General features: G+C 36.5%; 1 protein-coding gene across 1 annotated transcript; it reads left to right on the top strand.

Annotated features, from left to right (window-relative positions):
• The first annotated feature begins 19,558 nt into the window (after nucleotides 1–19,558).
• On the top strand, nucleotides 19,559–26,423 carry LOC149848313 (carboxyvinyl-carboxyphosphonate phosphorylmutase, chloroplastic-like). The gene is made up of 7 exons (XM_089990234.1): nucleotides 19,559–19,926; nucleotides 20,042–20,115; nucleotides 24,141–24,223; nucleotides 24,374–24,398; nucleotides 24,547–24,566; nucleotides 25,051–25,206; nucleotides 25,843–26,423. The coding sequence occupies exons 1-7, from the start codon at nucleotides 19,601–19,603 to the stop codon at nucleotides 26,233–26,235; spliced, it is 1,077 nt and encodes a 358-aa protein (XP_089846360.1). The 5' UTR covers nucleotides 19,559–19,600; the 3' UTR covers nucleotides 26,236–26,423.

The raw sequence follows: 26,423 nt of genomic DNA, 5'->3' as shown, positions 1-26,423 counted from the left end.
CACCATCTACAATTCCCAGCAGGAATTTACAGGTTGGTGGCCTCTGAATCCCATGGAGTTTATCCATTTCAGGCGTTCAAAATGTTTTATCCTCTTTGACTAAATTTTTGTTTCTGCAGAGATGATCTAGTCATTGGTGCTGGAAGTGATGTGGGCGCCATTCTAGTCGACGGACTGGGTGATGGGATATTGCTTGAAGCTCCAGAACAGAACTTTGATTTTTTGAGGAGCACATCATTCAACTTACTGCAAGGCTGCGAAACACAAAAACGGTAGGTTTATGGATGCCCGTGAAATTATATCGTTTGTGTCAAATGCAGCAGCTGGATTTGTCATTGGCAAAGGTGGTTCAACAATCTTCCAGTTGGCTTTACAATCTGAAACTCGTGTTCAGTTGTCCCTTAACAATGAATATTTTTCAAGAACAGATAGAATCATTATGATAATTGGAAGTGTTAGTGAGATACTTAGTGCAATAGACATTATACTTTCAAAACTGCAGAGTGAGGGTACCATTGTAATACAAGTTTTTTTTTTATTATTGCTGGCATGGTTGCACAACAATTGTGAATTCAATATGAAATTTGTACATTTTTCTTGATAAATTTATGTTATTCAGTTACATGTCAAAGATGGTGATGATGTGGATTCTGCATCAAAGTTGCGACTTGTAGTCCCAAATAGTGCATAATAAACTAAAATAATGTTTTTGTTGTTATCGGTTTCATTAATGAAACATTTTTTAGTTTTTAGATCCAATCCAAGATTTTTAGATTTTAAACTTTTTTTTATGTTATGTATTTGGATCCAATTTGATATTCAAGGCAAAAATCCATAATAAACTTGTTAAAACATGTAAAATGGCCTGATTGGAAAAGGAGTTGACTAAGACATATTTTGATAGTGAAAGCATAACTAACAATGCAATCAATATGTTTTTTGAAACCCTCAATCCAGGTAGAGTGACGGGAATCTAAGTCCATCTTTTGAAACCATATGATAAACCATTCTTAGAACTTGTTTAGCATGCACTCTGCCAACCATAACCATGATCCACTTTGACTTGAATATATTCGTTTATAATCCATATTCAGGTCAAAAATCCATATTTGGGGTAAAATCCAATTAGATATCTATATTTGCGGCAAATATCAAATTCAAGATCCATATTTGGGGCAAAAATCCAATTCAAGATCCATATTTGAGATTTATATCCAAAACAAAAATCCATATTCGGGGCAAAAATCTCATTTGAGATCTATATTTGGGGCAAAAAACTAATTCAAGATCCATATTCGAGGCAAAAATTTAATTTGAGATCCATATTCAGAGCAAAAATCCATATTGAGGGCAAAATTTTCATTAAATATTCATATTCGGGGCAAAAATTCAATTCTAAATCCATATTCAGGACAAAAATTCATGATTTTAGATATAATTGCGTAATCGGATCCATTTTCGGGCAAAAAACCATAATAAACTTGTTAAAACATGTAAAATGGTGAACGGATCGGGTCATGCGATCTAAAATGAAGTAATTTGACCCATTATCCATGATTGTCCAAATTGTCCGCACATTGTCATCAAACAATAGACATTTAGAACATAGTATTTGTGTACGATCCAAACAAATGTTGGACTTAGAACAATTGTTACAGAACGAACAGATGTTCCGTTCTTTTTGTTCATTTTGTCCAAACCTGAACAAGCCATCAAACATGCCCTAAGGGAACGTTTGATGTGCTGAAAGCACACCGCCGGGACATCCATGCCAATGGACAAGTCCCATGATCGCTAACAGCAGGGAACAAAGTTGTTGCCACAGGGACCACCTTGTCCGACTGATTCAAACACTGTACAAGCTTCACGGGGGGGGGCTGTGCTTTAACTCGTACCGTGAGTCAAACACGTCTAAAAGTTTCTTATTTTTTATTATACCCAAAACATCGTTTATCATTCTAAGTACCATTTAAAGTGTAAATATTTGGTACTAATGAAGGTGAGAAACTATTGAGCAGAAATTACTTTTTCTTTTCACATTTCATTTTTTTGTAGATTGAATCTTATGGAATACAATGTATTTAGTGGGAAGTGGATTTTTCAAACGCTCTTCAAAAAAAGAAAAGAAACAAATCATGTGCTTGTGACACGTAGACAGATTCTTCAAGAACTTCGAAAATCAATGACCATACATGTAGGAAGGTTTCCTGACAAAGAAATAAAAATACATAAAAAAAACACCAATCGACATTCAATCCTTGGTAAACAAACCATGTTGAATACATTGAGTTGATACAACTTGCAGCTATATATGATTTGCATGCAGTTCAATATAGTTGCATACCTTCATTAGTAACAAAAATAAATCCTTACTTAAATATTTCATTTTATAAATCCAGAGAACCTATGCGTTTTAATAATGAAAAGAAAATAGGAAAATAAATTTTCTTCTTCATTCTCCATCTCATATCTACCATAATCACCATAGCCAATTCTTTTACACCCAGTTAGATTCTTCTAACTGGGGCATTTTTATAATCCAAATTTGGTGTGTTTTTCTTTGCCACTAAGCTCGGCTTTCAACCGACTCAGTAGCAAAGAGGGGCATCTGTAAACACTCTAAATTTTTCACCTTCATTCACAAACACTTTCTTCTTGCCATTGAGGACCCACTCTCTAAATCCTACAAGGAACCAGTTGGTCGATGTCTGAGCCAGAGCTGTTCATAGCCCAAATTTTACAATAAATTTTAATACTTTATCTTACAATCAAGATTCAATCCTCATTTTAGCTCAATCTCAATTATCAGTTCTCATCCTCAGATGAGAATTTCCAATCTTTTATATCCGTCAGGGATTCGAGATTCCAAGTCCCTCATCCAGGGTTTGCATTTCATATGTCATTGCATATCACTACATGCATTTGGCATATCATCTCATATCATTTCATGGAATTGCACGCCATTGCACGACATTTTCGAGATCCAGCACTCTGGTTTTTTAAAATACTTAATCCAGATTCGATTTTAAAATTTTTCTTTCAAAATTAATTCCAAATACCTGGGTTTTTAAATCAACATTTTGCCATTTGTTAACCCCCAGGATCTTATATTCTTTAATTTTAAAATATTTTCTTTACAAAACGATCTGGATTCATTTTAAAATTAATTTTTAATTGATCTCAGTTCTCAAATGAGACCCATCTAGGTGGTGTCACTTCTAGATTCCTTCATTCTTCAAATTTCTCAAAATTTTCAAAGTCCTAGTTGGACCAGGACTCTATCATTTTACTCTTTAAACCTTTTTCAAAATTCTATTTTGGTTTTAAATCAGAGGTAGTCTTACCCCTTGTCCATTCTTGTCATTTTGGCCAAAATCTCAGAGTTTCAGTCAGATTAGGACTCTTTTTCAGAGTTTCAATCAGATTAGGACTCTACTTTTCACATCTATTTTTATCTTTTTTTTAGAAAACCTTTCAAAACCCTTCATTTTGGCCAAAATTTTAGAGTTTCGGTTGGACTAGGACTCTGCCCCAGAGTCCTAATCGAATCAAGACTTTATCCTGATTTCATTTTTACTTGTTTTCAAAAGTCCTTTTTAAAATCTTGCCATTTGCTTCTCAAAGTTTTAGTCGAATTAGGACTCTTCTCCAAAGTTCTAGTTGGATCAGGACTCTTAACCTAACTTCAATTTCTATCTTATTTTCACTTGTTTTCTAAAACTCTCTCATTTGTTTTATATAAAACCCTAAATTTTAAGAGTTTTAGTCGAATTAGGACTATGTCCCAGAGTTCCAGTTGGATCAGGACTCTAATTCTGATTTCAGTTTTCACCTTGTTTTCATTTGTTTTTGCGAAATGGCTTCTAAAACCTTCCTGTTTGTTTAAAATTTTGAGAGTTTTAGTCAAATTAGGACTCTGTCTCAGAGTTCCAGTTGGATCAGGTCTCTAATTCTGATTTCGGTTTTCATTTTGTTTTCACTTATTTTTGCAAAAAGCTCTCAAAATCTTCTTGTCTATTTTCAGAAAAATCAAAACTTGTAGAGTTTTAGTTGAATTAGAACTCTGTCGCAGAGTCCTGATCGGATCAGGGCTCTGTTCTGATTTCTGTTTTAACTCCTATTTTCACTTGTGTTTAAAACCTTTTTGCCTGTTTTTCGAAAAAAATCCAATTTTGTAGAGTTTTAGTCAACTTAGGACTCTATTTCAAGAGTTTCAGTTGAATTAGAACTCTGACCCTAACTTTATTTTTTAGCTCATTTTATCAAATTCTGAGAGAATCTTTTAAAATTCCTTTTTCTATCTTTAAAAAATGCCAGACTTTCAGAGTTTCACTAGAATCAGGACTCTGTCCTAGAATCCTAATCGGGTTAAGACTCTATTCTGAATCTTATTTCCACTTTCAATTCTACTTGTTTTGAAAACCTTTTCATTCATCCTTCAAAAATTAGTCCATTTGTAGAGTTGATTCAGGACTCTATTTCAGAGTTTTGGTTGAGTTAGGACTCTAACCCTCATTGATTTTTCTAACTTATTTTTATTAGTTTTGAGAAAATCCTTCAAAAACTTCTTCGTTTGGCTTCCAAACACCTAAAGTTTAGACTTCTAGTTGGTTTAGAACTCTAATCGAGAGTTTCAGCTAATTTAGAACTCTGTTTTCAAAACATCTAATTTTCATCTGGTGATTTTAACTCTATTTTAAAACCATTTTCAGTCTTTATTTCAACTTTTTCAAAATCCTGATGTGGGGCCCACTCAGTTGGCGCCACATTTGAAAGAGTTCTGATCCAGTCAAAACTCTGTTTGACTCAAAAACTTTCAATTTCAAATCCAATTTTATTCTAAACCTCTTTTTGAAAACCTGTATTTTCAAGTTTTAAAATCATTTTTGAAAAATCAAGTGGGGCCTACTCTGGGTGGTGCCACATTTGGAAGCTTTCTAAAACATTTAGAAGTTTAATTAGGGTTAGTTAGAGTCTCATCTAAGCTAGAAGATTATAAAAAATTGTCCCCTCTAGTTGGTTTTAGATAGAATTTTGAAAAAATCAACAAAAGCATTAATTACACCTTAATTAAGTGGGATTTCAAAAGGCTATAAATAGGGACCCAAAGGGGGTCAATTTTCACGAGTTTTTCCTCTTTCCTTCTCTCTAAATTTTGTGGTTCTCTCCTCTCCCTCAACTTTCCTCCTTCTCCCATTGGTGCAGCCAAGGTAAGCCTTCCATCTTCTTTCTTTTCTCCTTTTTATTTTTATTTTTTTATGTATTTTTGCCATTGTCGGCCCTTTTAGCATGCTTTTCCTTTTCTTTTATTTCAAAAAAAATCATGTGAGGACCTCAAGAGGATAATTAACTGATGTTTGATAGTCCCTTACACATTTTTGATCTATTAATAATATTTATTTTTTATATTTAAGCCAAATAAAAGATGAGATTCGCCAGTTTAATGGGTTGAATCCCTCTTTTCGAAGGCTAAATCAAATTCTAATTGTGTATTCCCTGATTTTTTTTTATTTTCTTATCATATTAATATTTATTTTGATCATTCAAGCATCAAATCCAATTTTGTGATACTATTTGCATGATTTTCCTATTATTTTTCATATTTGGATTAGGGTTTTTAATACTTTATCGATAATCCATATATTTTAATCCTGGGCATGCAGAAATTACGTTATTTTATATTTAAGTTTCTGTCAAAAAAATATGATTTTTTTAGGGTTGGTTCACGGGTTTGTGAGTGACTTATCATAAAAAAATTAGATTATTTTGGGTTTTGAACCCTGTCAAAAAAATAGAAAACCAAACCTTATTTGTTAAACCGTGAAATCGCTATATGGATTCGGGAATGACTTGCAGAAGCGATATCTCCCTCATCGAAGATCCGATCGATGATCAGTAAATTGCAGTGTCTTTGTTATTATGTCTAGTATTTACTGTAAATTTTCATATTTTTATACATCTTTTTGTTATTTTTCCTCTGACAGAAATCAGAAACGATTTCATAGAGCCTGTTATACCTTGTTTAAACCCTAGATCGACTTATGTCGATCGTATCTCCTTAACCAGAGATTTGATCGATGATTCGTAAAAAAAAAAAACTTTCTATGTGTATCTGTTGTTCGCTGCTAAAATTTTATAATTTTTTAATGTAATTTGCTATATTTCCGCATACCCGAAACCGGATGCATGTATTTCAGCTTGTTATATATTTGTTATAATCAATCGTATATTGTTGGAGCAATATCTCCGTAACCGAAAGTGGTTTTTCAAATCTGTAAAAAGAAAAATCTTTGTTTTTCTGTCTAGTATTTCTCTATAATTTTTTATGAATTTCCATGGTGATTTAATACCTGATTTGGGTCTGACACTGTGATAGGTACGTGCCCATGGGCAAAATTATATATTTTAGAATTTTGTTCATTTTTTTATATTAAAATAATATTAAAAACATATTTTTTTATTCTATTTTAATTTTAGGGTTATCATAACTACCCATGTCAATTTTTGAGTTCATTTGATATATTATTTAATTAAATCATGAAAACAGGGCACCCGCGGAGTCCCGGTTCGAGTAAAACATTGACGAAAATCATTATTTTTGTGATATTTTGATTTTCTTATAAATTTTTTTATGTTTTTAATGTTTTATCATATTTATAATCATTCTAGGGTACTTCATACCTGATTTGGCTTTTGCTTTGAATCTCTTTGAGCCCTAAATCCAAAATTTTACAAAAAACTTTTCTGAAAACCCTGATTTCAAGCCCATAGTCTTGTTTTTAGGGGTATTTTTGTCATTTTTCTCCAAAATTAGAATTTTAAAGTTATTTACTTTTTTTTTCTTCAATTTTACATCATATTTATTATGTTTATCTCAGAAAAATATCGAAAAAGGCTTATATCCGGATAAATCCAGTAATTTTCAGATATTATTGGATAAATCCAGAAAAGCTAACATATTTTCACTAACAAGTTTTCTAGTTTTGCAAGTACCTTCAAGAGTATATTTTATTTTATTTCTTTTTCTTTTCTTATGTAAATTATAATTATAAATTTGGAATAAGAGTTTAAATTCCTACTTAGTTTAGGGTTTGCATGTGCATATAGTTTAATTTTTTAATAAATGTTAATTGTATGATGGATGATGATTCATGCATATTTCAATTCCACCATGGTCTACACGAATGACGCATGCACAAGCTTCTAAGGAGTTGATAAACTCGGTGGGTTTCATATTTGTGGCTATAGTCAGAATACGAACGAAACCAAGATTTGTCATCTTTTTCTAAGTTACAAATGACCTACACTCTTAGGCATCTTCATAAATCATTGCATATTTCAAAGTTTTTTCAAGTATTTTCTTCTTTTAGAATCAAATGAATATTATTCAATACATATTCATGGTCATAGTCAGGGATATGTAGAGAATGTATTTCATCTAAGTTCTATAAGGCACAAAAATTCTTTTTATCAATGATTTCTCAAAAATTCTTCAGAAAATATTTTCTTAAATTGCATTCATGCATCATCTAGGTTAGAGTGCATCATAAAAAGAATTTCATAGGGCCACACACCCATCCCTTTTTCCAATTTCATTTCAGAAAAAATGATTTTTCTAAAAAATTACCCGTCTCTTTCAGAAATCGATTTTCAGAACATCAAAATTCCTCATAAATCGATTTTTCTTTTCTTCAGAAATGTTTTTCAAATGCAATTCACGATTTTCAATCATCTATTTTTCAAGTACTTTTCAAAATTTGAAGCATGCATCATGTTTTTCAATCTGCATTTTCTGAAATTCATATTACATGTCTGATTCTTTGTGCATTTAGGAAATAAAACATCGGTTTAGACAAGTTGAGCAAAGCAAAGCACTGGATTGATCCTTGGTTCGATTACCTTTGGTTATGGTGCCAGGAACGGTTGAACCTCGTACTGACAGACGAGTCCCATTCTTCGGAATTATCCTGCATTTTAAAACTGAGGTGAGTAATTTTTAAATTCTTTTTCAAAGGTCAGTTTGACTTGCAAAAGTAAAATTTTGCAATGATAACAGGTTTGGCGACCGTGATGGGAATGACCATGAGAGAGAGATGGTTCGTTAAAATTGGTAATAAATTAGTTAAAAGAGTGTAGAAAAGACAAGGGGGTCATTAGATAGTAAACATTTGACAGGTATCCATACATCTCTATCTTAGTGCATAGATGGGTCTTCACTGCTATCACTTTCTTGGCACAAAAGTGTCATGAAATCTCAAATAATTTGGCTTTGTGAGCTTATTTTTGTTGTATTTTAACAAGCAATAGTAGTTTTAGTTCCATTAAGAAAGTGTGACCTTTTTTCTTTGTTTCTCCCTCGAAAAAGAAAGTGATCTTTTAATTTTTCTTAAAAGGTAAACAATGGATTTTTTCAAAAGTATCATAGTTTGATAATTGTGCTAGTTTTTTGAGGAAGAAGGTAAAACAGTACATGATGGTCAGGTCGATGAGGCATCAGACCTTAATTAAAAGATCAAATGCATTGAGGTTATTGAGTGAATAGTGGCCTGTGTCATTCCAGATCAGTGGGATCCCATTTGATGTGTACCATAAGCATAAGGCACCCGCTTGAGAATGGAGTGAAGGGAAGAGTGGATATCACGAAAGATCCTGTTGTTCCTCTCCTGCCAAACCACCCACCATGACATGAACAACCAGCATCTCCAAACGAATGACCAGCCCTCCAACACGAGGTCCCAAGAAGAGATCCCTAGTGAAGGACTCGTATACATAAATCCAAAAGTTCCCATGACGCATGAAAGCTGCTTTGAAAAAAACAGCAGGAAAAAAATAAGTGCATAGAAATCTCTTCACCCTCACCACACGTAGCAAATACTGATTATGTTAAAACCACTCTTGCGAAAGTTGTCATGTGTGAGTACCTGATCCATGAGTAGCAGCCAATGGAAGCATAGGGCCCCGGTCCCCAAAGGCGCTTGGAAGGGTGATGGGATTTGAAAGAGAAGTCATGACTATCAAACTTCATGCTTTGTTTTGCTACACTTAATTGTGTCAAAAGAGTTTATTATGGGGATTAAGAACAAGGTTAATAATGGCTTCGCATGGTTTGATGAAGTAGCATTTGTAGACGGTCTACTTGTATTATATGTGGCTTCACGGTCCAGATGAGAATTGATCATGAGGAGGAACCCAATGGTAAAGGTGTTCAAAGAAGGGTTGGTGCTAATTTTGTAAATTATATCCCTGCTAGTATTGAGAGAAAAAGATGAGCTATGATGGCAGTGCTAGAGTAGTGGTGCCTTTCTGTGTTGTTGCTACAGGATTGTACTTATAAACAAAAAAATGGTTGATCTGGCTTGAGGAATGACATAAACCCATCTCCGGATTTACGAGATTATCTACCCAACTAAAAAATTATCTAAGAAAAGCAGAAAAATACAGAAAACTGAAAATTAAAGAAAATAAAATAATTGATTCTTCCCATTCAATTGTTATCTACAGGGATCTCTCATCTATAAATAAAGTAAATTACCTAATTTGATAACCTTCTAAAAAATATATTACTTATCTTAAATATAAGAATCAAGCATAATGATCCAATATCCAAAAACTTTAAAATCTAAAATGATTCCAAATGGATTCTTATAGACCCGGGTCTTGTACTCCACTCCTGCATCAAAGACACCCTTAAAAAGGGAGAACATGGTTTCATTGAGAGCTGCTAGTTGCTAGGGAGGGGATGAAATTGAGACCCAGATGAACTCTTGTGTGTGAGATGTTTGGAGGGAGATTTGATTGGAAAGAAACAGTAAGATTTTTTGTGGTAAGAATGCCGGCATAGTGGACTTTAGTGTTAAGAATCCGGGTATGACTTAGATGGGTGTGTGTGTGCGCTCGCTGGCATGTGTGTGGGTTTGGAGAACGTGCACATGTATGTGTGTGGGTTTGGTGAATGTTCTCCGGCTGCCGGATATGCTCCACTAGACAGAACAGGGATCCTAACTAGGCATTGAACAGGACCTTTGAGCCTTAGCAATGGCAATGGTGTGAAACACAACTGTGTTCCAGGGATCTATTTCAATAGGATCATATTGTGGAAAAGTATTGTGTGGAGATGGAAGACCATGGAGAATAATAATATCGAGTGCCAAATTTTTTACTGACTTTGGATGGGCCATATATTGGATTCCTTACTGCTTCTGACTGAGAAAAAGAACAAAACATTATTAAACTAAAGTGTTAAAGAGGGACAAATTTACTATGGAATGACATTTTCTCTGTAACTCTAAACCTTGAGAATTAGATCATCTTAAACAAAGATATTTGTGATGCCTCCAAGTCAGATATTTGGAATTTCACAGCTAAGAATCAGATTGAAATTTGGAGAACTTGAATTTGGTTCAAAGTTTATCTTTTAAGGCCATCGTGGATGGTCTTCATAGCTGTAGCAAGTAATCTGCCTACACGACGAATTAAAAGGAAAGATTTTTCTTTTCCCAATAGGTGCCACATTTACAAGTCTAGGAGTGCCACGAACAATTATTTTTCCATTGCAAGTTAGTAGCAAACTCTAATTAGAAAGATATATTGAGCAGATATGAGTTGAGCAGAACTCCTAATTCGTCAACTTTCTAAAATCTCTTGGTAGTTTTCCTGCACTAATCAATCTTTATAGATCAAAATGTCGGTATGTTGTTTTTCATATGGCTGGATGGAGAATTTAGACAATTCCGAAGAAAATTTGTCCATAATAATCAATTAATCTTATAGCATTTCAAGATTCAAGAAAGAAATATGGGGATTTTGTTGTCAAAATATCTGTAAATATTTTAAGAGCAAGTTACGAGCATTTGTTTCTTAATGTTCGGATGAGGGGGTCCTATTGCTGAACTGTAGAAGACTCTACAAGTCGAGATAATCCAGGTTTAGTTTGCTTTGTGGGTGTTGGTTCTTGGTGTGAAATCTGATTGTGCGGTTTGAAATGCTAGAGGGGATATTCTATTTATCAGTGGGTGCTATCTTAGCCATGACCTATTTTTTCCTGAGTTTTTGTGGGGAAAGCTCCTGTGGTTGTTGAGATCATCACTAGCAATAAGTATGGTTTGGCAAATCATACTAACCGGAGTTGGATTCAGTCAGATATCAGGTAAAATCCGATCCATCCACATTCCTAAATCAATATTAGTTGTTTAATTTTGCTTGTTTTGACTACCCTTAGGTGGTGTTTGGATGCAACCACTTATCCAGATGAATGGGAGAAGGTGGGATCTATTATAGTTGATAATGTGAGTTCCCAACTTAATTAACCCATTTATTTGGGTAAGTGAATGCACCCAAGCACCCCCTTAAAAAGGTTTATATAGAAAGATCATATATTTTAGCCTTCTAAATCAATGAATTGCATTCGTAAACATTAATCATTGAAATAGTGGCATATTTCTCACAAAAAATAAGACTAGCCTAACTAGGAGGACCTTGTCTAGTTGATTAGCCAACTTGACTCTTTTGCCACTTGTGAAGACCAAACTTATGCGTGGTAGGAGGGCATAGAGCTCTAGATTGAGCTTGATTTCAGTCCCTAGGCCAAATACTGCCTCCCGAAACAGATAAATTTTTTTTTTTAAAAGCCCAGTCCTAGCCCAGCCCTGATTCCATATGAAATAGATTTTTATCCATTTTTTATCCCAGCCCTGACTGCAGCAAATAGTTTGATTTGTCCATATGAAATAGATTTTTATTAATAATTGTAGCCATTTTTTATTTTATCTAAAAAAAAAAAATCGGGGACGCTGCCCCCGAACCCCCGACTATCACACAATTTTTTTTCCTACACCCCTGTTTGCCCCCCCCCCCCCTCGCATGAATCCTAGCTACGCCCCTGGGTGTACTCCCCAGTAGGCAGGGGGGACATCAAGGGTTTTACCAACCAGAGGCCAGCCAATGTGTAATCGGTGATGAGGGGGTTTTCCCCTTGGATTATCCAAAAAAAGAATCAATAGTGTGCAGCAGTAGCAATAATACAAATGTATATAATTATATATACCAAATACCCTTCTAGTCAAAAAGAAAAATCATGAGTTATTCGATTAAAAAATTACTAATGGGGGGGGGGGGGGGGCTTGATGGCCTCAAATGTGAGATCCTTGGCTGTTAGATGTACTGTTCTCTAACAGCTTTCTTGGGCATTAGGCCAGAGATTGGTGCACATGCGAGAGCTCAAAGGATTTTAAATCCCTTGGCCACAAACAATGGTGTAACATGAACCCCGACTGAAATCTGTAAATAATTTTTCTTCATAAACAGGTAGGGTCTGCCTAACCCCAGCTTTCTATGTCGAAAAAAAAAAAAAAACTGAAGGTCTATCACGGCCCCGCGCTAGATAAGACCCTCAAACATGAGATTGAGGAAATCAAACACCCTCCTTAAGTTAAAAATGACACAGAAAAATAGTTAAGTCGATATGCCATAACTCGAAAAATGCAATTGATAAAAAGAGACACAACTAGAAATAGAATACATCCAGGACGATCGAGGTTGGTATTCTTCTTGATGGCGAACCCTATAAAAAATTATGTGAATATAAAACTGTACACACTTGGTTGCTTTTAATAACTCAAAAGAATACCTTCTTAAATCCATAAATCTTTCCCATTTTTTTCTCTCTTCTTCCTATTTTTTTTTTCAGATAACTGAGGAAAAACTATCTCACTCACCGAATTCATTGATATAAAAGCTCAGGTTCTCTTAACAAGACCCAGCTACATGAATATAGAACATGTAGATTCCCACTGGGGCAAGAACCCTCCAACGTCAGTAACAACATCAGAATTGGTTTCGAGGAAGCTTCCTCACTTTGTTGAGATCAATAGTGACAACATCAAAGTTAGTCCTGCTGGATCAACAGTGACATTACAAGAGGCCATTTTCATTGAGGACCGCTGTTGTCCATCCATAACATTTTTTGGGATGGACATCACACTCATGAATGGGTGGTATATATCAAAATTGGTCCTAGTTGTGTCTGGATGAACAATGATTCTATCAAAAGTGGGTTGGAGAAAGCTTTATGCTTGTATTCTGGCCAGACTTTGGATGTTGATCCTACTGAAAAATGGCAACATCAAAACAAATCGGTTTCCTCTGTCGAAAAAAACAAATCGGCTCCACTCATCGCCTATGTCATGCCTATTTTCATAACTCTCTTTAAGATTTCATTGATCCCAAGCTGTTTTGATCAAATCAGACCCATAGATGTGATCTACGTCATTCATTTAGTGAAGATCAACATTTCAAATTTCCCAAATCAGACTTGTGTACAGGATTTTTTGGCAATTCAAAGATCAACAGTTGATAAAACAGGAAATTCTGTGATTTAAAAAATCATATTTTTGCTTCTGAATCTATCTGTAAGGTCAGATTTCAATTTGATCAAAACAATTTGCATCATAAGATTTAAGAGAGATATATATGAAGATGGGGGATGACATGAGAAATATTGAAACCGAACTCGCATCAAAATTGGTTTCCATGAAGCTTCCTAATCGTGTACTGACAAACTTAGGTACTCGCTGTACTTGAAAGAGTGCAGCTGGACCAGCACCCAATCAACTTTAGTTTTAGGTATGATTGACAGAATGCTCCCTCATTAATTTCTCAAAAAATAAAGTTAACCATTTAACTACCTGTCCTTTCGTGGTACACCATTTAACCAGTCCTGCCCTTTCAAGGTACACAAGTACCATCACCAAGAACAATCTTTTTTGACAGAGTATTTCACTATCCGATTGACAGGTTGCACCCTAATTAATTTCTCGAAAATAAAGTTTAACTATTTAACCAGCTGCCCTTTCGTGGTCTGCCATTTAACCAGTCCTGTCCTTTCAAGGTACATGTACATCTCTCTCATCATTATTCGTATGCGGCTTTCTCTCTATACTGAGATAATTATGTGATTATCTCACATAAGTGTCTAGCTTTCTTTCTCACCCTCTCCATTGAGATATGGTCTAAAATGTGACAATTATATGTGCCCATGCATCATACCACATATATCTTTATCATTTCATGTAGATAGTGATGAGAGGATTCATCCAGGCATCAAGAGGAAATGCTTGAATTTGTCAATAATTGATCCTTAAGCTTTAAACTAAAAATTCCAAGTGATGATTCCCTTACAACTCTATTCATTCAGTGATTTCCTTTTTCTTATTAAGCCAAATTTGACACAATTGGACCCGGCATTATTGGGTCCAGATCTGGTCGTGGCTTGGACTGGAAGAACCCATACCATACTTATAAGTATTCCCCATTAATTTCCCTGGTTTTGCTTCTCCCTTGTAATAAAACGTACCCAAGAGCTTTTCCAGCTCCATGAGCATAGGAAAATAAAATATTTATACATTTGTTTGAAAATGGAGTGAAAGAGGACAGAATACTTGCAAACAAAATAAAGAATGGTAGCCAAAAGAATAGAGTCAAGAAAGGAAACTCAGAAGAAGGTTCCTCGGAGGAAAATAACAGAATGATTCATCGTCATTTAGAAATGGACCCAAATCAAGAGCCCAGCTTCAGCTGCCCTTGTCCCTCCCTGCTTTCATTATAAGATCTCTTTTAGAATAGTCTGTGTCAAAAGGCACAGTGGTCCCGTTCTCGACCAGGATTCAAAAGTATATATATATATATATATATATATATATATATATATATATATAGAGAGAGAGAGAGAGAGAGAGAGAGAGAGAGAGAGAGAGAGAGAGATTGTTTCTGTTTCTCTTTGTAAAAACAGAGATGTCAAACACTTTACTTTTTCTTTTCTTTTTCTTTTTTTGAGAAGATGGAAGTTCGTTTATTTTTACAGAGGAACTTGGGCATATATATTTCCAGTGTGATCCATGTCTTTAGATGGTGACAGCCCACATCAGTGTGCACACCTTGGGCCAGACCCACCGACGCTCAGCCAATACGTCTGACATAGACATGGCACTTAGCCTATCCTTTGATCTCAACTCCAACATGAGGGCACACATGAATAATGTTGTTCCATTGCGTGGGAAATTCGCGTGGACCTCCTCGGTGCAATCCTGTGGCTCTGATTCCCTTTGGTTAGTGTTGCTATTAAGACACCATGCACATGCAGGGATCATAATCCACATCTGTTTTTTGTTGATTTTTCGTCAAAACATTCATTATGAGGCGCACGGGCTTCATGGCCCACTTCTTTTCTATCATGACTACAGAGGACTGGAAAGATTATATATATATATATATATGAGAAATAGATATGTGGGCATTTTCAACACTTTTTTTTTGCAAATCCAACTATGTGGATGCGCTGGGCACGGTGAATTTACTAAAATCAACCATTGGATCATGTATTTTCGATGAAAAATGTGATTTTTGAATGCTCGAATATTTATGAAGATTATGGAGCCATTGATTTTAAAACCTTAAAAAAAATCACTTTTATACATCAAAATAGGATGATTCAAGAGCGGGTTCTTATAAATCTAATCATGTAGATCACATCTGTACGGTTAGATTCAAGAAAAAAGAAAAAAAATCATGAAAATAACAGTTCACACATTAGTTCTCATATTCTAGTGATTATATACATGTCTTAACATGTTAGGAGGATGTGGGGGGTCTTAAATTTTTATTTTATTTTTCAATTTTTTATTCTTTTTTTTAATATGAACTTATAAATGTGATCTACATGGTTTGTTCAGTAGGATTCAGCTTTTAAATCATCCAATAATGATATCTGACTTGGTTTTAATAAGGCTTCAAAAATCAACGGATTAAAAATTTCACAAATTTCAAAGCTCATAAATTTGTTTTTTTTTTCATCAAAAGACATGATTCAGCAGCCTATTCCTAGCAAATGAATCATGCCCAACACATCTGTGGGGTCCACTTAGATAAACACATCAAATAAGATTTTTTGGATTTTTGGATTTCCTATTAGCATTTGGAAAGAATTTCTAAATAAAATAGACCGCTCTCATAACACATGCTTGAGTTCCAAGTAATGCTACCCTTCAGCTAGGAACTAATTGTAAGCCTCCCATTTTACAATGTGGGTACAGTCAAGAAATCATGTTAGCCCACATGGGCTTAACTCAGACTCACTTGGACTCCCACAGACCAAACCAACTTGGGTTCAAGTTTAATGCATTTGGGCCTGTCCAAGAGCCAATAAAAAAACCTGTGTTTCCACCTTAAGATTATTGGACCTCCTTGGCCAAACCTTGTTTGACACAAAGTGACCAATATCCTAATGAAATCTACTGGAGACAACCTATAAATTACGATATGTACCTACCAGTACCAAATAGTAACAACTGTAAGGTCCACCTCCAACCAACTTGCTCAAATCTGACACGGATAGCACGGATCCAACCTAGATCCAACCTCCACATCCCTTGAATGATGGAACACAGTGGGTCCATATTGGATCCAAGTCTGTCCAAACGTGTCCACCCAAGTGGATTGTATCAACCATTTAAGTGAAATTCCTTCCTTCTTTTCCGCATATATTTGAAATGATGCAGCAATAGTAAGTTCCTTTTGGAGCGATTTACAAGAAGCCGCCTAAACTTATCATCTATTTACGAGCAGCTGCCAATATTTTGATTATTACATTTAGCCACCTGCTCTTTTCATTTATGTTTCAAAGACAGGTCCTAAAATTATTAAGTTGATTATTGTTTTCAAAAATAAAATGAATAAAATGCCCTCATAATTGATCTCTTTATTGAAAGAGCATAAGATGAGTTATTTCATTAATTGTAAAATGACAAAATTGTTATTTTTTTGCACTTCAAGCTGGCATTTGAAATGAATCCAGTTTTAAATGTAATAATTGAAACATTTGGTGGCTTTTCCGTAAATCGATCCTCTCTTTTTTTCAAGAGTGGCTGCCTCTTATCTTAGACAAAGATAGCAAGAAAATCTTGTGATGAATTAAAATTCTCTTTTTTTTTTTGAAAAATCTCAAATATGCATAATATAGGATCATAAAGACAATATGAAAATGCAAAAAGATATTTAAAAATGTTCTCATTGCAACAACATTAACATAAAATATGCTTTTTTAAAATAAGCAATGATTTGAAATACTGAATTTTATTGAAACATTTTCATAAAATATTGCCGATATTTCTGACATATAGGATGGAGGACATGAGAGTGGTATACGGATATATGGACAAAAGCCCCATGTGATCTAATTGATAATTGGATCATGCCCTGGTAGTTGAATACCTGAATAAAAAAAAAGCCAAATTATTGGGTCATTCATCATTATACTTAGTAGCGGCATCTTTAAGCGTCAGGTGGCTTCAAATATAATAAAAAGACACATGAAGCCACCCCCCTATACATGGAAGGATCAAGGCTGAGAATCCAGTCCCTAGGCTTCATCAATCAATAAGGTAACAAATTCATATTATATAAGAATATTGGAGCTCCTGAACTTGGTCTCCATTCCAGGCAGACTCAGACCTAGGGGTGGGCAACCGGCAGGGCAGCCCCATGAGCCAAGGCTGACCCGGCCTGCCATGGTTCAGGTTTGGGTCAAGAATTTAGTCGCAGGCCCGTTAGCTACCGAGCCTAAACCCGGCCTGTTATATACGTGGATCCGGTCCAGGTCGGCCAGATGGGCATGAGCTATTTATTAATTTTTAATAATATAATTTTTTTAAAAATTAATTAATTGCATAATAACTTGGTAACTATTATTATTTACTTAATTAGTTGCATTAATTTTATGAAAACTAGAAAATTAATTTGTTGGATACATGAGAACTTGTTAATTATTTATTAGTTACACTAATTAGTTGGGTTTGGGTCAGGCTGAGCCCGGCTCGGCCTGCTTCACATTGGCCCATTGGGCCAATAGGCCAGGTCATGGGCTGCTCTTCAAATCCAAGCCTGTTAAGAACCGGGCCAGGCTGTGTGCTAGACCGATGCCCACCCATACTCAGACCATGTCAAGCATGTTTTTACCAGATTTGTGCTTCAACCACTTGTGTGGTCTCCATGGATCTGGATCTGGATCTGGATCTGGATTGCTAACCGCAATCATTTGTTGAGCTATAAGTCACAAGGATACGCCAGCTTACTTCTGTGTCGTGTCCCCCTCCTAATGGGAGTGTGTCCTTGTGACATGGGTTGAGCTTCATAGAGTTATCGTCAAACAGGGAACTGGGTTTTACCCATGAAACTCCCACTCGGGGCTAGTAAACGAGATGAAAGTGTTCAAACTTGGCTCATTAATTTAGAGTTAAAAGAAATAGAATTACAAAAAAAAATACACGTTAAATATATTTAAAATATATTTATTACTAGTGAATGAGCTTATATACGAGCTGAGCCAAGCCAAGTAGGTATTGTTCAGCTTGCTGAGACTATTTTATGAGCTTGAAAATTATCTTTACGAGCCGAACATGAGCCGAGTCACGAGCAGCTTAGCCCAGCCTTTCTCAAGGTCAGAGATCAAGGTATCATGTATGCTCACATCGCTTTACATGAACCAAATCCAACCTATACAAGCAAAACTTTCAACAAAAAAAGGTTTGGATGTGAAGCAAAGTAACCATTACATATCCAGCTCTATCCACCATTTGGGTTGCAAACGGGTTGGATTTAGGAAGGAAAAAATTGCAAAATTTGGCTGTCTCTGATCGGAACTGATCTGACTCTCCAATATATTTTGGGATCTGAATTCTGAACCATTTGCATCCCTAACCACGATACTAGGTGCAACTAATGGACCTCTTCAAGCAAGTCCTCCAGACCCATTCATAGGAATTGGGTGGGCAAGATCCACAAGGCACCAACAATTAGGGGCATCAATGGGTCGGGTTTGGTTCGGACCTAGTGGAACCAGACTTGACCCCGATTTTCAGGTATGGTATCGGGTTCAGACCCATGTCTAATGGAACCCACCATAAGAGAAACCATACCTGGACCCGGTAAGAACTACGTGAACCAGACCCGGGCCATGCCCGGTAAAATATTATTTTTTTATCATTTTTACATTGAAAATTTGTGGGTCTTAATTGAAACTTTGGTCGGGTTCGGGTCTGGTATAAAATTTCACAAACTATGTACGGATCCATGTATTAATCGGACCTTCGAGTCTGAACCTGAGACTTAGTCTGGTCTTCTTATTTATCACCATACCCAGATCCTATAGGGTTTGATAAGGGTCAGTTCCGGGTAAACCCAACCCATTGACACCCCCTACTAACAATAAATGGGGGCTCATTTTTTTTTTTTTTGATATTTATACGAAGACCCTCAAGATCAGAGACCTAGGTCTCTGCCTGCCGTATTTACGATCACTGTCCTTGTCCTGGAAGCGTAAAAGTACATGAGCATGGGCCGACTATTTGATTATTTTTCATATGCAGTTAAAAATTATGACACAAACCACATGCATATGCATGGGTCTCACTGTCAAATCTATCCTACCCAGTCGATAGATGCAGTGGGCGACTTCTTTCACCTCCCCATTGGTTCCTCTATATATATGAGCACATGTAGAGAGTACTGCATCACTGAGATTGCAGAGAGAGAGAGAGAGAGAGAGAGAGAGATGGCTGGAATTTTGTCAATGAGTGGTGCCTTGCGCTCTAAAGCCGCCAGAAACCTTGCCGGCTTCCTCACTAGATATGCACCAGTTCTTTCCACGGCCACCGGGAGTGAGAGCATTGTTTCCCGGCGAAACTTCTCCGACTCTTCGGCGAGAAAAAACACCAGAATCCAACAGATAATCGAGCAGGAAGGTGTGGCCCTCTTGCCCGGCTGTTACGACGCCCTCTCTGCTGCCATTGTTCAGAAGACCGGCTTCAGCGCCGGCTTCATCTCCGGTTACTCTGTCTCTGCTGCCCGACTCGGCAAGCCCGATATCGGCCTAATGACGTAAACCCACTGTTATTCCCAGCGTGTCTCATATTCTTTGTAAAATTGTGATGCTTTCCTTTTCTTTTTCCACTATCGAAATTATAGGTTGGTGAATTGGATTTCTCGGTTTCAGGCCACCGGAGATGGCGGAGGCTGCACGGACCATTTGCGCGGTGGTCCCTGACATCCCGTTTATTGCAGATGCTGGTATGTCCAGCACCTTGAACTCTTCCTTTTTTTCCTTCTTTCTAAGAATTTGGCCTCTATGATAAGCTTGGTGCATGTTGGTTAGAAGAAATTTGGCCTCTACTATGGATGAGGGTTTGGCCGTGATCTTCCCAAATCTCTTTTCTTCGCAATATATCATAGAAAAATGGTTATATTCAATCTCAATCGTGCATCTCACATAGTCCAAGTCTCACGGTTCTAAGTGAGAAGCACAGTTTCCAAGTGAGATGTATGATAGATATATTGAATGAAAGCATTGACTTATTTTAAAAAAAATTATATAAAATACGGCCTCATCGGATTGTGGTGGGTGGGAGAAAACATATATATTTTTAATCATTCACTACACGTTGGCAAGTCTCCGCAGGTTAGCAAAATCTTTGAATAGGGATGCAAACGGGTCCAGTTTAAGATCCAAAAATACATTGGGGAGTTGGGTTGGTTGGGATCTGAAATAAACAACCAAATTTTGCTTCTTGGATCTGACCCATTTGCAACCCTGCCTTTGAAGTCCCTTCTGCCCACCAAGGAGAGGAGCAGTTAATTATTGTCATATTGTTATGGCGTTAATTATAATAAGTCCCCACCACACATCTCAACATTGGGATATGTGAAAATGGGGGCGTGATATGAAGCTACGGCTTGTGAGTTCGGATCGAGTGCAATCATATGGTACAAAATTTGTGCATTAACACCTGATTGCCCTCCATCAGGCCTTGGGCACGACTGACAGTAGTGTCCTCAAGATGGAGGGTGATCAGGCGCTTAATGCACAAATATTTGTGCAATCATATCGTACCTGATCATTTCACATCACTTGCGGGGAGGGCTATTACTTTCAAGCTATGTCACAAAGACACGTGGATCTAGGATGCAAGACTCGAGTTTGACTTGTAACTTTGAATATTTTTTAGAAAATAGGACACAGGGACACACAATTTTTTTATTTTTAATAAATAAAAATATATTTTTTATATTTTAATGTTGCAAATATATTTTTGGTGAAATAATACTTTAAAATATTAAAAATACTATTTTATGTGTCAGTGTCTCAGTCTATGTGTCCGAGTGTATCGGCTCATGTTACAAGGGACACCACCAGAATGGCGTGTCCCTGTGACATAGCTTTCAAGAGCTTGGCCACCTAACATAAATTTGCTATACAAGGCATCCCTTGCGCCATTTTCTGCATTGGAAGAAATAAAATAAGAAGATAAAAAAACCAAGAGACCACAAGTTACATCAATTTGTCGTCTTTTTACAGTTACATCAATTTTGTGTCCTTTTCAAGAAATTGATTGGTGGGTAACATAATATCACTAGAAACATGCACGTATATATTTATGAAGTTTTTGATGGTGGTTTCGAGAGTTCAATTTAATTTCTTCATATTTTTTAGAGTATATTTTCATGCATTATTGTTATGCTGATGTACAACTCCTAAGTACTGAACCGTATCTAAAAAGCAAGGGAAAACTATGAAAGATTTAAGTTTAGACACTTATATGTAAATCTTTTAATTGTGTAACCCACATATTTTAGGAATCCCTATATGAGGACTAAGGCAGGAGAAAAAAATGCTCCTAACCTCTCCTAATTACTTGAAGAAAGTGTTAGTGTTTCACCGACTTTATATTAAATGATGGCCAGAACAATTTGAATCTAAGTGGGACTCCATGTCTCAACTGTTATAGGCCTAAGAGTCAAACTAGGTGGGTCGGGTTCATGTGGATCCAACTCTGATCTGCAAGAGACCAGTATGGATCCGGAGTATTATCCATGCTATAGGCCACTACTCCATCTATTTGCGCCGGGGGGTGGGGGAATCGAAATTCCATCTGTGAAGGATGGATCCTGATGGACCATGTCCGACATTTGGAATTCGTGTGCCAAACCGGGTCCCAGGCTCAACTTTATATGGGTTTATTTGGAAGTGTGTCGATCAGTTTGGTGCCAGAGAAAGTGGGTCTGAATTGGATAGGAGTTCGACCTTTGGTGAGTTCTAGCCTTCTAGGTGCACCTACTCCTAACTTCATCAACACCCCAAGTATGTCCATTTGAGTTCTCCTCATAAGACCATTTGAGCCAAACTGGGTCCAGGTCAACACCCCAAGTATGTCCATGACAGATTAGGTGATCAGTTTGGGTTCGGATTAAAGTGTCTTTGCCTTGTATTAGGAAGAAATTTCTCTCGGATTGATAAATCAATAGAAGATACTTCCCACCCTAATCTTAGGGGCCCAAACCTATTTTGATAATAAAAAGAAAAAAATATTCATGTCTTTAATTTTTATGTAAAATTTCATTTAGAGCCCAACCTTTAACCCTTAATTCTTAAAATTGGCCAGAATTTTCAGAAATTTGAGGCCCTTTTTCAAGATTAGAACCAAAAGGTAGGATGGTATGTGGAATTGTCCAAAAATTTTAGGATAGATCCCTGTACAATTACAGATGCTTCCCTCATTGTACTTTTTGTCTCATCCCGTGGGGCCTTTTTAAATTTTTGTTGTTTCCTAATTGAAGGAAACAGGGGTATCTTGATTTTGTTTAGTTTTCTTTTTGTTTTTTCTTGTTGGTTAATGACTTTCCCACTTAAGTTTCAAAAGCAAGGGAAAACTACAATTGGCCCCACTTTGAAGACCACGTGAAACTTCATACAATCTCGGCGTTTATTGCAGTTAGAGTGGGAGAAACGGGTCTTGATCTGGTCCAAATAGGCTTTTTGTTTTTATTAATTCAAATCATTTATATATACTTTGATCCAAATCAGGTATATGTTAATAGGGTATAAAATTAGATCTGCCCAACCTGACATTCCTATTTTTCCAATGTGTGAACCTAATAAGACCCACTTATTGGATGTGGAACTACCCAACCACGAGGTATTGTGGATCCATATAAATTATCCTAGACTTTGATATGATCCAGATGGATCAGGGAATCCTTGAAGCAATTCTGCCAGACCAATTCATTGTATGAAAAAAGGTCATGGATCATATGGTGAAACATCACTCAAAAGTATAGTCATCTGCCTCTTGGTTTTAACGGTGAGAGCAGATCTAGAGATGGAGGCCGAACACTTATAAAGTGTTCTACCCCAACCACTGGCTGCCACGTCAATGGAAGCCACTTATTAGAAAAGGGTCCCACCAACACCACTTAGAATGCTGTCATGTGATCGGCCTATGTAACATAGCCAGGCACTTAAGCGATCATTCTCTCTGCTTCCCTTAGAGGGTGGATCCTAGGTTTGAGATCCTGAAAACTAGGGATTTTAGGTCTGATCAAGGGAGTGAGAGATCCGTGTATTTGAGATCCTGAGATTTCAAATCCCAGTAACCTTAAGATCCTCGTATCTGAGAGCCCTTAGATTCAAACGCTCCAAAGCTTTCAAAGGTGTGCCACATAAGGCAGGGTGGTTGTGGGGCTCCAGCCAGGGTTTTCCTCGACAAGGGTTTATATATATATATATATATATATATATATATATATATGAGTAATGCACTCCTACTCACCTTCTCATTCTGCCCCGCCCCTTCAAAATCATAGCTTTTGGCATTTTTTCTCACATCTAACACCATAGATGTGATCTATAGGATTTTGTTTAGTGGAAACCGGCTTTTGGATCACAGGAATCTGTCCTGTATGCAGGTTTTTCCAGTGATGGAAAATAAGTGGCTATGAAAGTATCAGTTTTTTCTGGCTCAAAAAAACATGTTTTTCATTGAAAAAACATGATCCAAGAGTTGATTCCCACTAAATTGAGCATGCTAAACCCATCCAATGGTTCAGATCTATCATAAAACACTTCAGAACTATCAGGCAAAACAAAAAATGGGACCTAATATGTTCATCTCTCTCTCTCTCTCTCTCTCTCTATCTATATATATATATATATATATATATATATATATATATATATATATGGGAAGCATGTCCATTTTAATTTGCTTATTGGGGAGACCAATAACTATTTCCTTTTTTGGCTTTTATCACGATCTTAGACACTGGTGGTGGTAACTCTCTCAACGTACAAAGGACTGTTCAAGATTTGATTGCAGCAGGTGCCGCCGGCTGCTTTCTTGAGGTATCTTTCAAAAATTCTACTTTACTGCTGTACTTGTATCTCTGTAATATTTGACATATCAATAATTCATGCTTCAGCTTACACGTCTAATCATGGTTGTAGCATAAGTTTGAATCGAGGCACTTACTATCAATCTTGCTCTTGTTTCAGGATCAAGCGTGGCCAAAGAAGTGTGGTATGAAACATTTCTTCCAGCCATCTCATATTTAATCTCTCCATTGTTTTTAATATTAGTGTTACACAAAAGTCATTCTTTGTTTGGATCTCTAGTATGACTATCTAACGGTTTTTTTTACTGTCCATTGCAAATGCGAACTGAGAAGGCCATATGCGTGGCAAACAGGTTAGTTTAGATAATTTTTCACCTTTTTCCATGTAATGCAATGTCTACATAGCTTGCTGCTTGATCATTATTTCAATATAATCAAATGTGTTTCGATATGTACATGTCAGGGCTTTAGTAATGAATACATGGCCTGTCACTTATTTGTATAACCCAAAGAAAAACTTCATTGGGCATGAAAACCTGGTTGCACTGTCTCAGCCTGTCATACCTAATGTTGTCGTGTCGTGTCAGCGGTGTAAAACTCTGAGGCTAGGACCCCTCCCGCCCCTTGGGCCTATGCTGGCATCAGCTTTCCCAGAGGGGAGTCGCCCATGGGATTAGAACCTTGACCGCCCGCCCAGCTGCCAAGGCCTCACCCCACTACGCCAACCCCATGGCTTGTCAGTTGATCATTTTCTACAATATAGTTAAAATGAGTTAGATAGGATTAAGAAGTTTGTGTTTTCATCATGTAATATTTTGCTCTGCACATCTTTTGAAGGTTATACCTGCAGAGGAGCATGCTGCAAAGATAGCTGCTGCAAGAGATGCTATAGGGAACTCTGATTTCTTCCTCATTGCAAGGACTGATGCAAGGGCAATATCAGAGAAATATGGACTAGCAGAGGCCATATCAAGGGCCAACCTATACATGGAGGTATACTTCGAATTCATCATGAAATAATTAAGATGGAAGTTTGTAGAATGGCCTTAAATTATAATCTCACTTTGTCTGCACTAGACTGTATCAACCCCTCATCTTCTATCCTTTCCAATGTCAAAATGTTGCCAAACCCTTTCACCAACAAACTTTCCTTTCACCATTTTAGAGGCATCCTGGCAGAAAGTGTCTGACCAAGGCAAGAAAATAAACTGAACTGCGAAACACGAAACGATACTTTTTATGTTCATGTGAAACCAAAAGTGTTTGTATGCGTGTGTAGTTTAAATGCAAGATATGGTTTTATGGTTTAGATATAATAGATTCAAGAAATAAGGTAAACGTAATTTGGTTACAATAAATTATGAGATTTCTCCATTTCATTCAATACATTACATCTATCGTTCTTAATAAAGAAAATATGCAAAAATAAATGTTTTTTAATAATTAAAATTTTCAAACTTTTACTTGTATTTTAATAATTTTAAAAGTTTTAAACGTCTACTTGCAACTTACTTATTGGACATATTAATCATAATATCCTTTCCTCTTTCAAATGGAAATACAATAACCTTCATCTATTCTATTACCAAATTACTGCATTCAAATAACTTTTTAACTTCACATAAACAGGCTGGAGCTGATGCCTGCTTTGTTGATGCGCCGCGGAGTGACGAAGAACTTAGAGAAATTGCGGGACGGACACATGGTTACAGGGTTGTCAACATGATAGAAGGAGGTGTCACTCCATTACATACACAAGATGAGCTAAAAGAGATGGGGTTCCATATCATCTTGCACTCAACTACAATACTCTATACAGCGGCCCGCGCCTTGACAGAGATGCTGCAGAAGATGAAGGAGACAGGATCCAGCAAAGACCATCTTGACAAGTTAGCCAGCTTTGCAGAATTCAATCAGTTGATCAACTTAGAGTCTTACTTTGCTCGGGAAGCTCGCTACGCCGAATACAAGAATGCCCTTGAATCCCGGAACGAGTTGAAGGCTAGCAGTGGGGCTCTGTGAAACTTGAGAAACAAGTGAGCACAACATGTTGAATGAGATTTTGATCTTGTCTAGATCGTGCTTTGTGTTAGGTCACTTAAATGCAGTGGGTGCCTATATGAGAACCAACTTGGTACTTGTTCCCATGTTAGTTTCTGTTTGTGGAAGGTTTGGGATTGCAGGAATAAATGATTTATATCATATTTCAA

This window comes from Nuphar pumila, chromosome 1 (assembly GCF_984573655.1).
Source record: "Nuphar pumila chromosome 1, dmNupPumi1.hap1.1, whole genome shotgun sequence".
In the NCBI taxonomy this organism is placed as follows: domain Eukaryota; kingdom Viridiplantae; phylum Streptophyta; class Magnoliopsida; order Nymphaeales; family Nymphaeaceae; genus Nuphar; species Nuphar pumila.
This window is presented reverse-complemented; position numbering and strand designations above follow the sequence as displayed.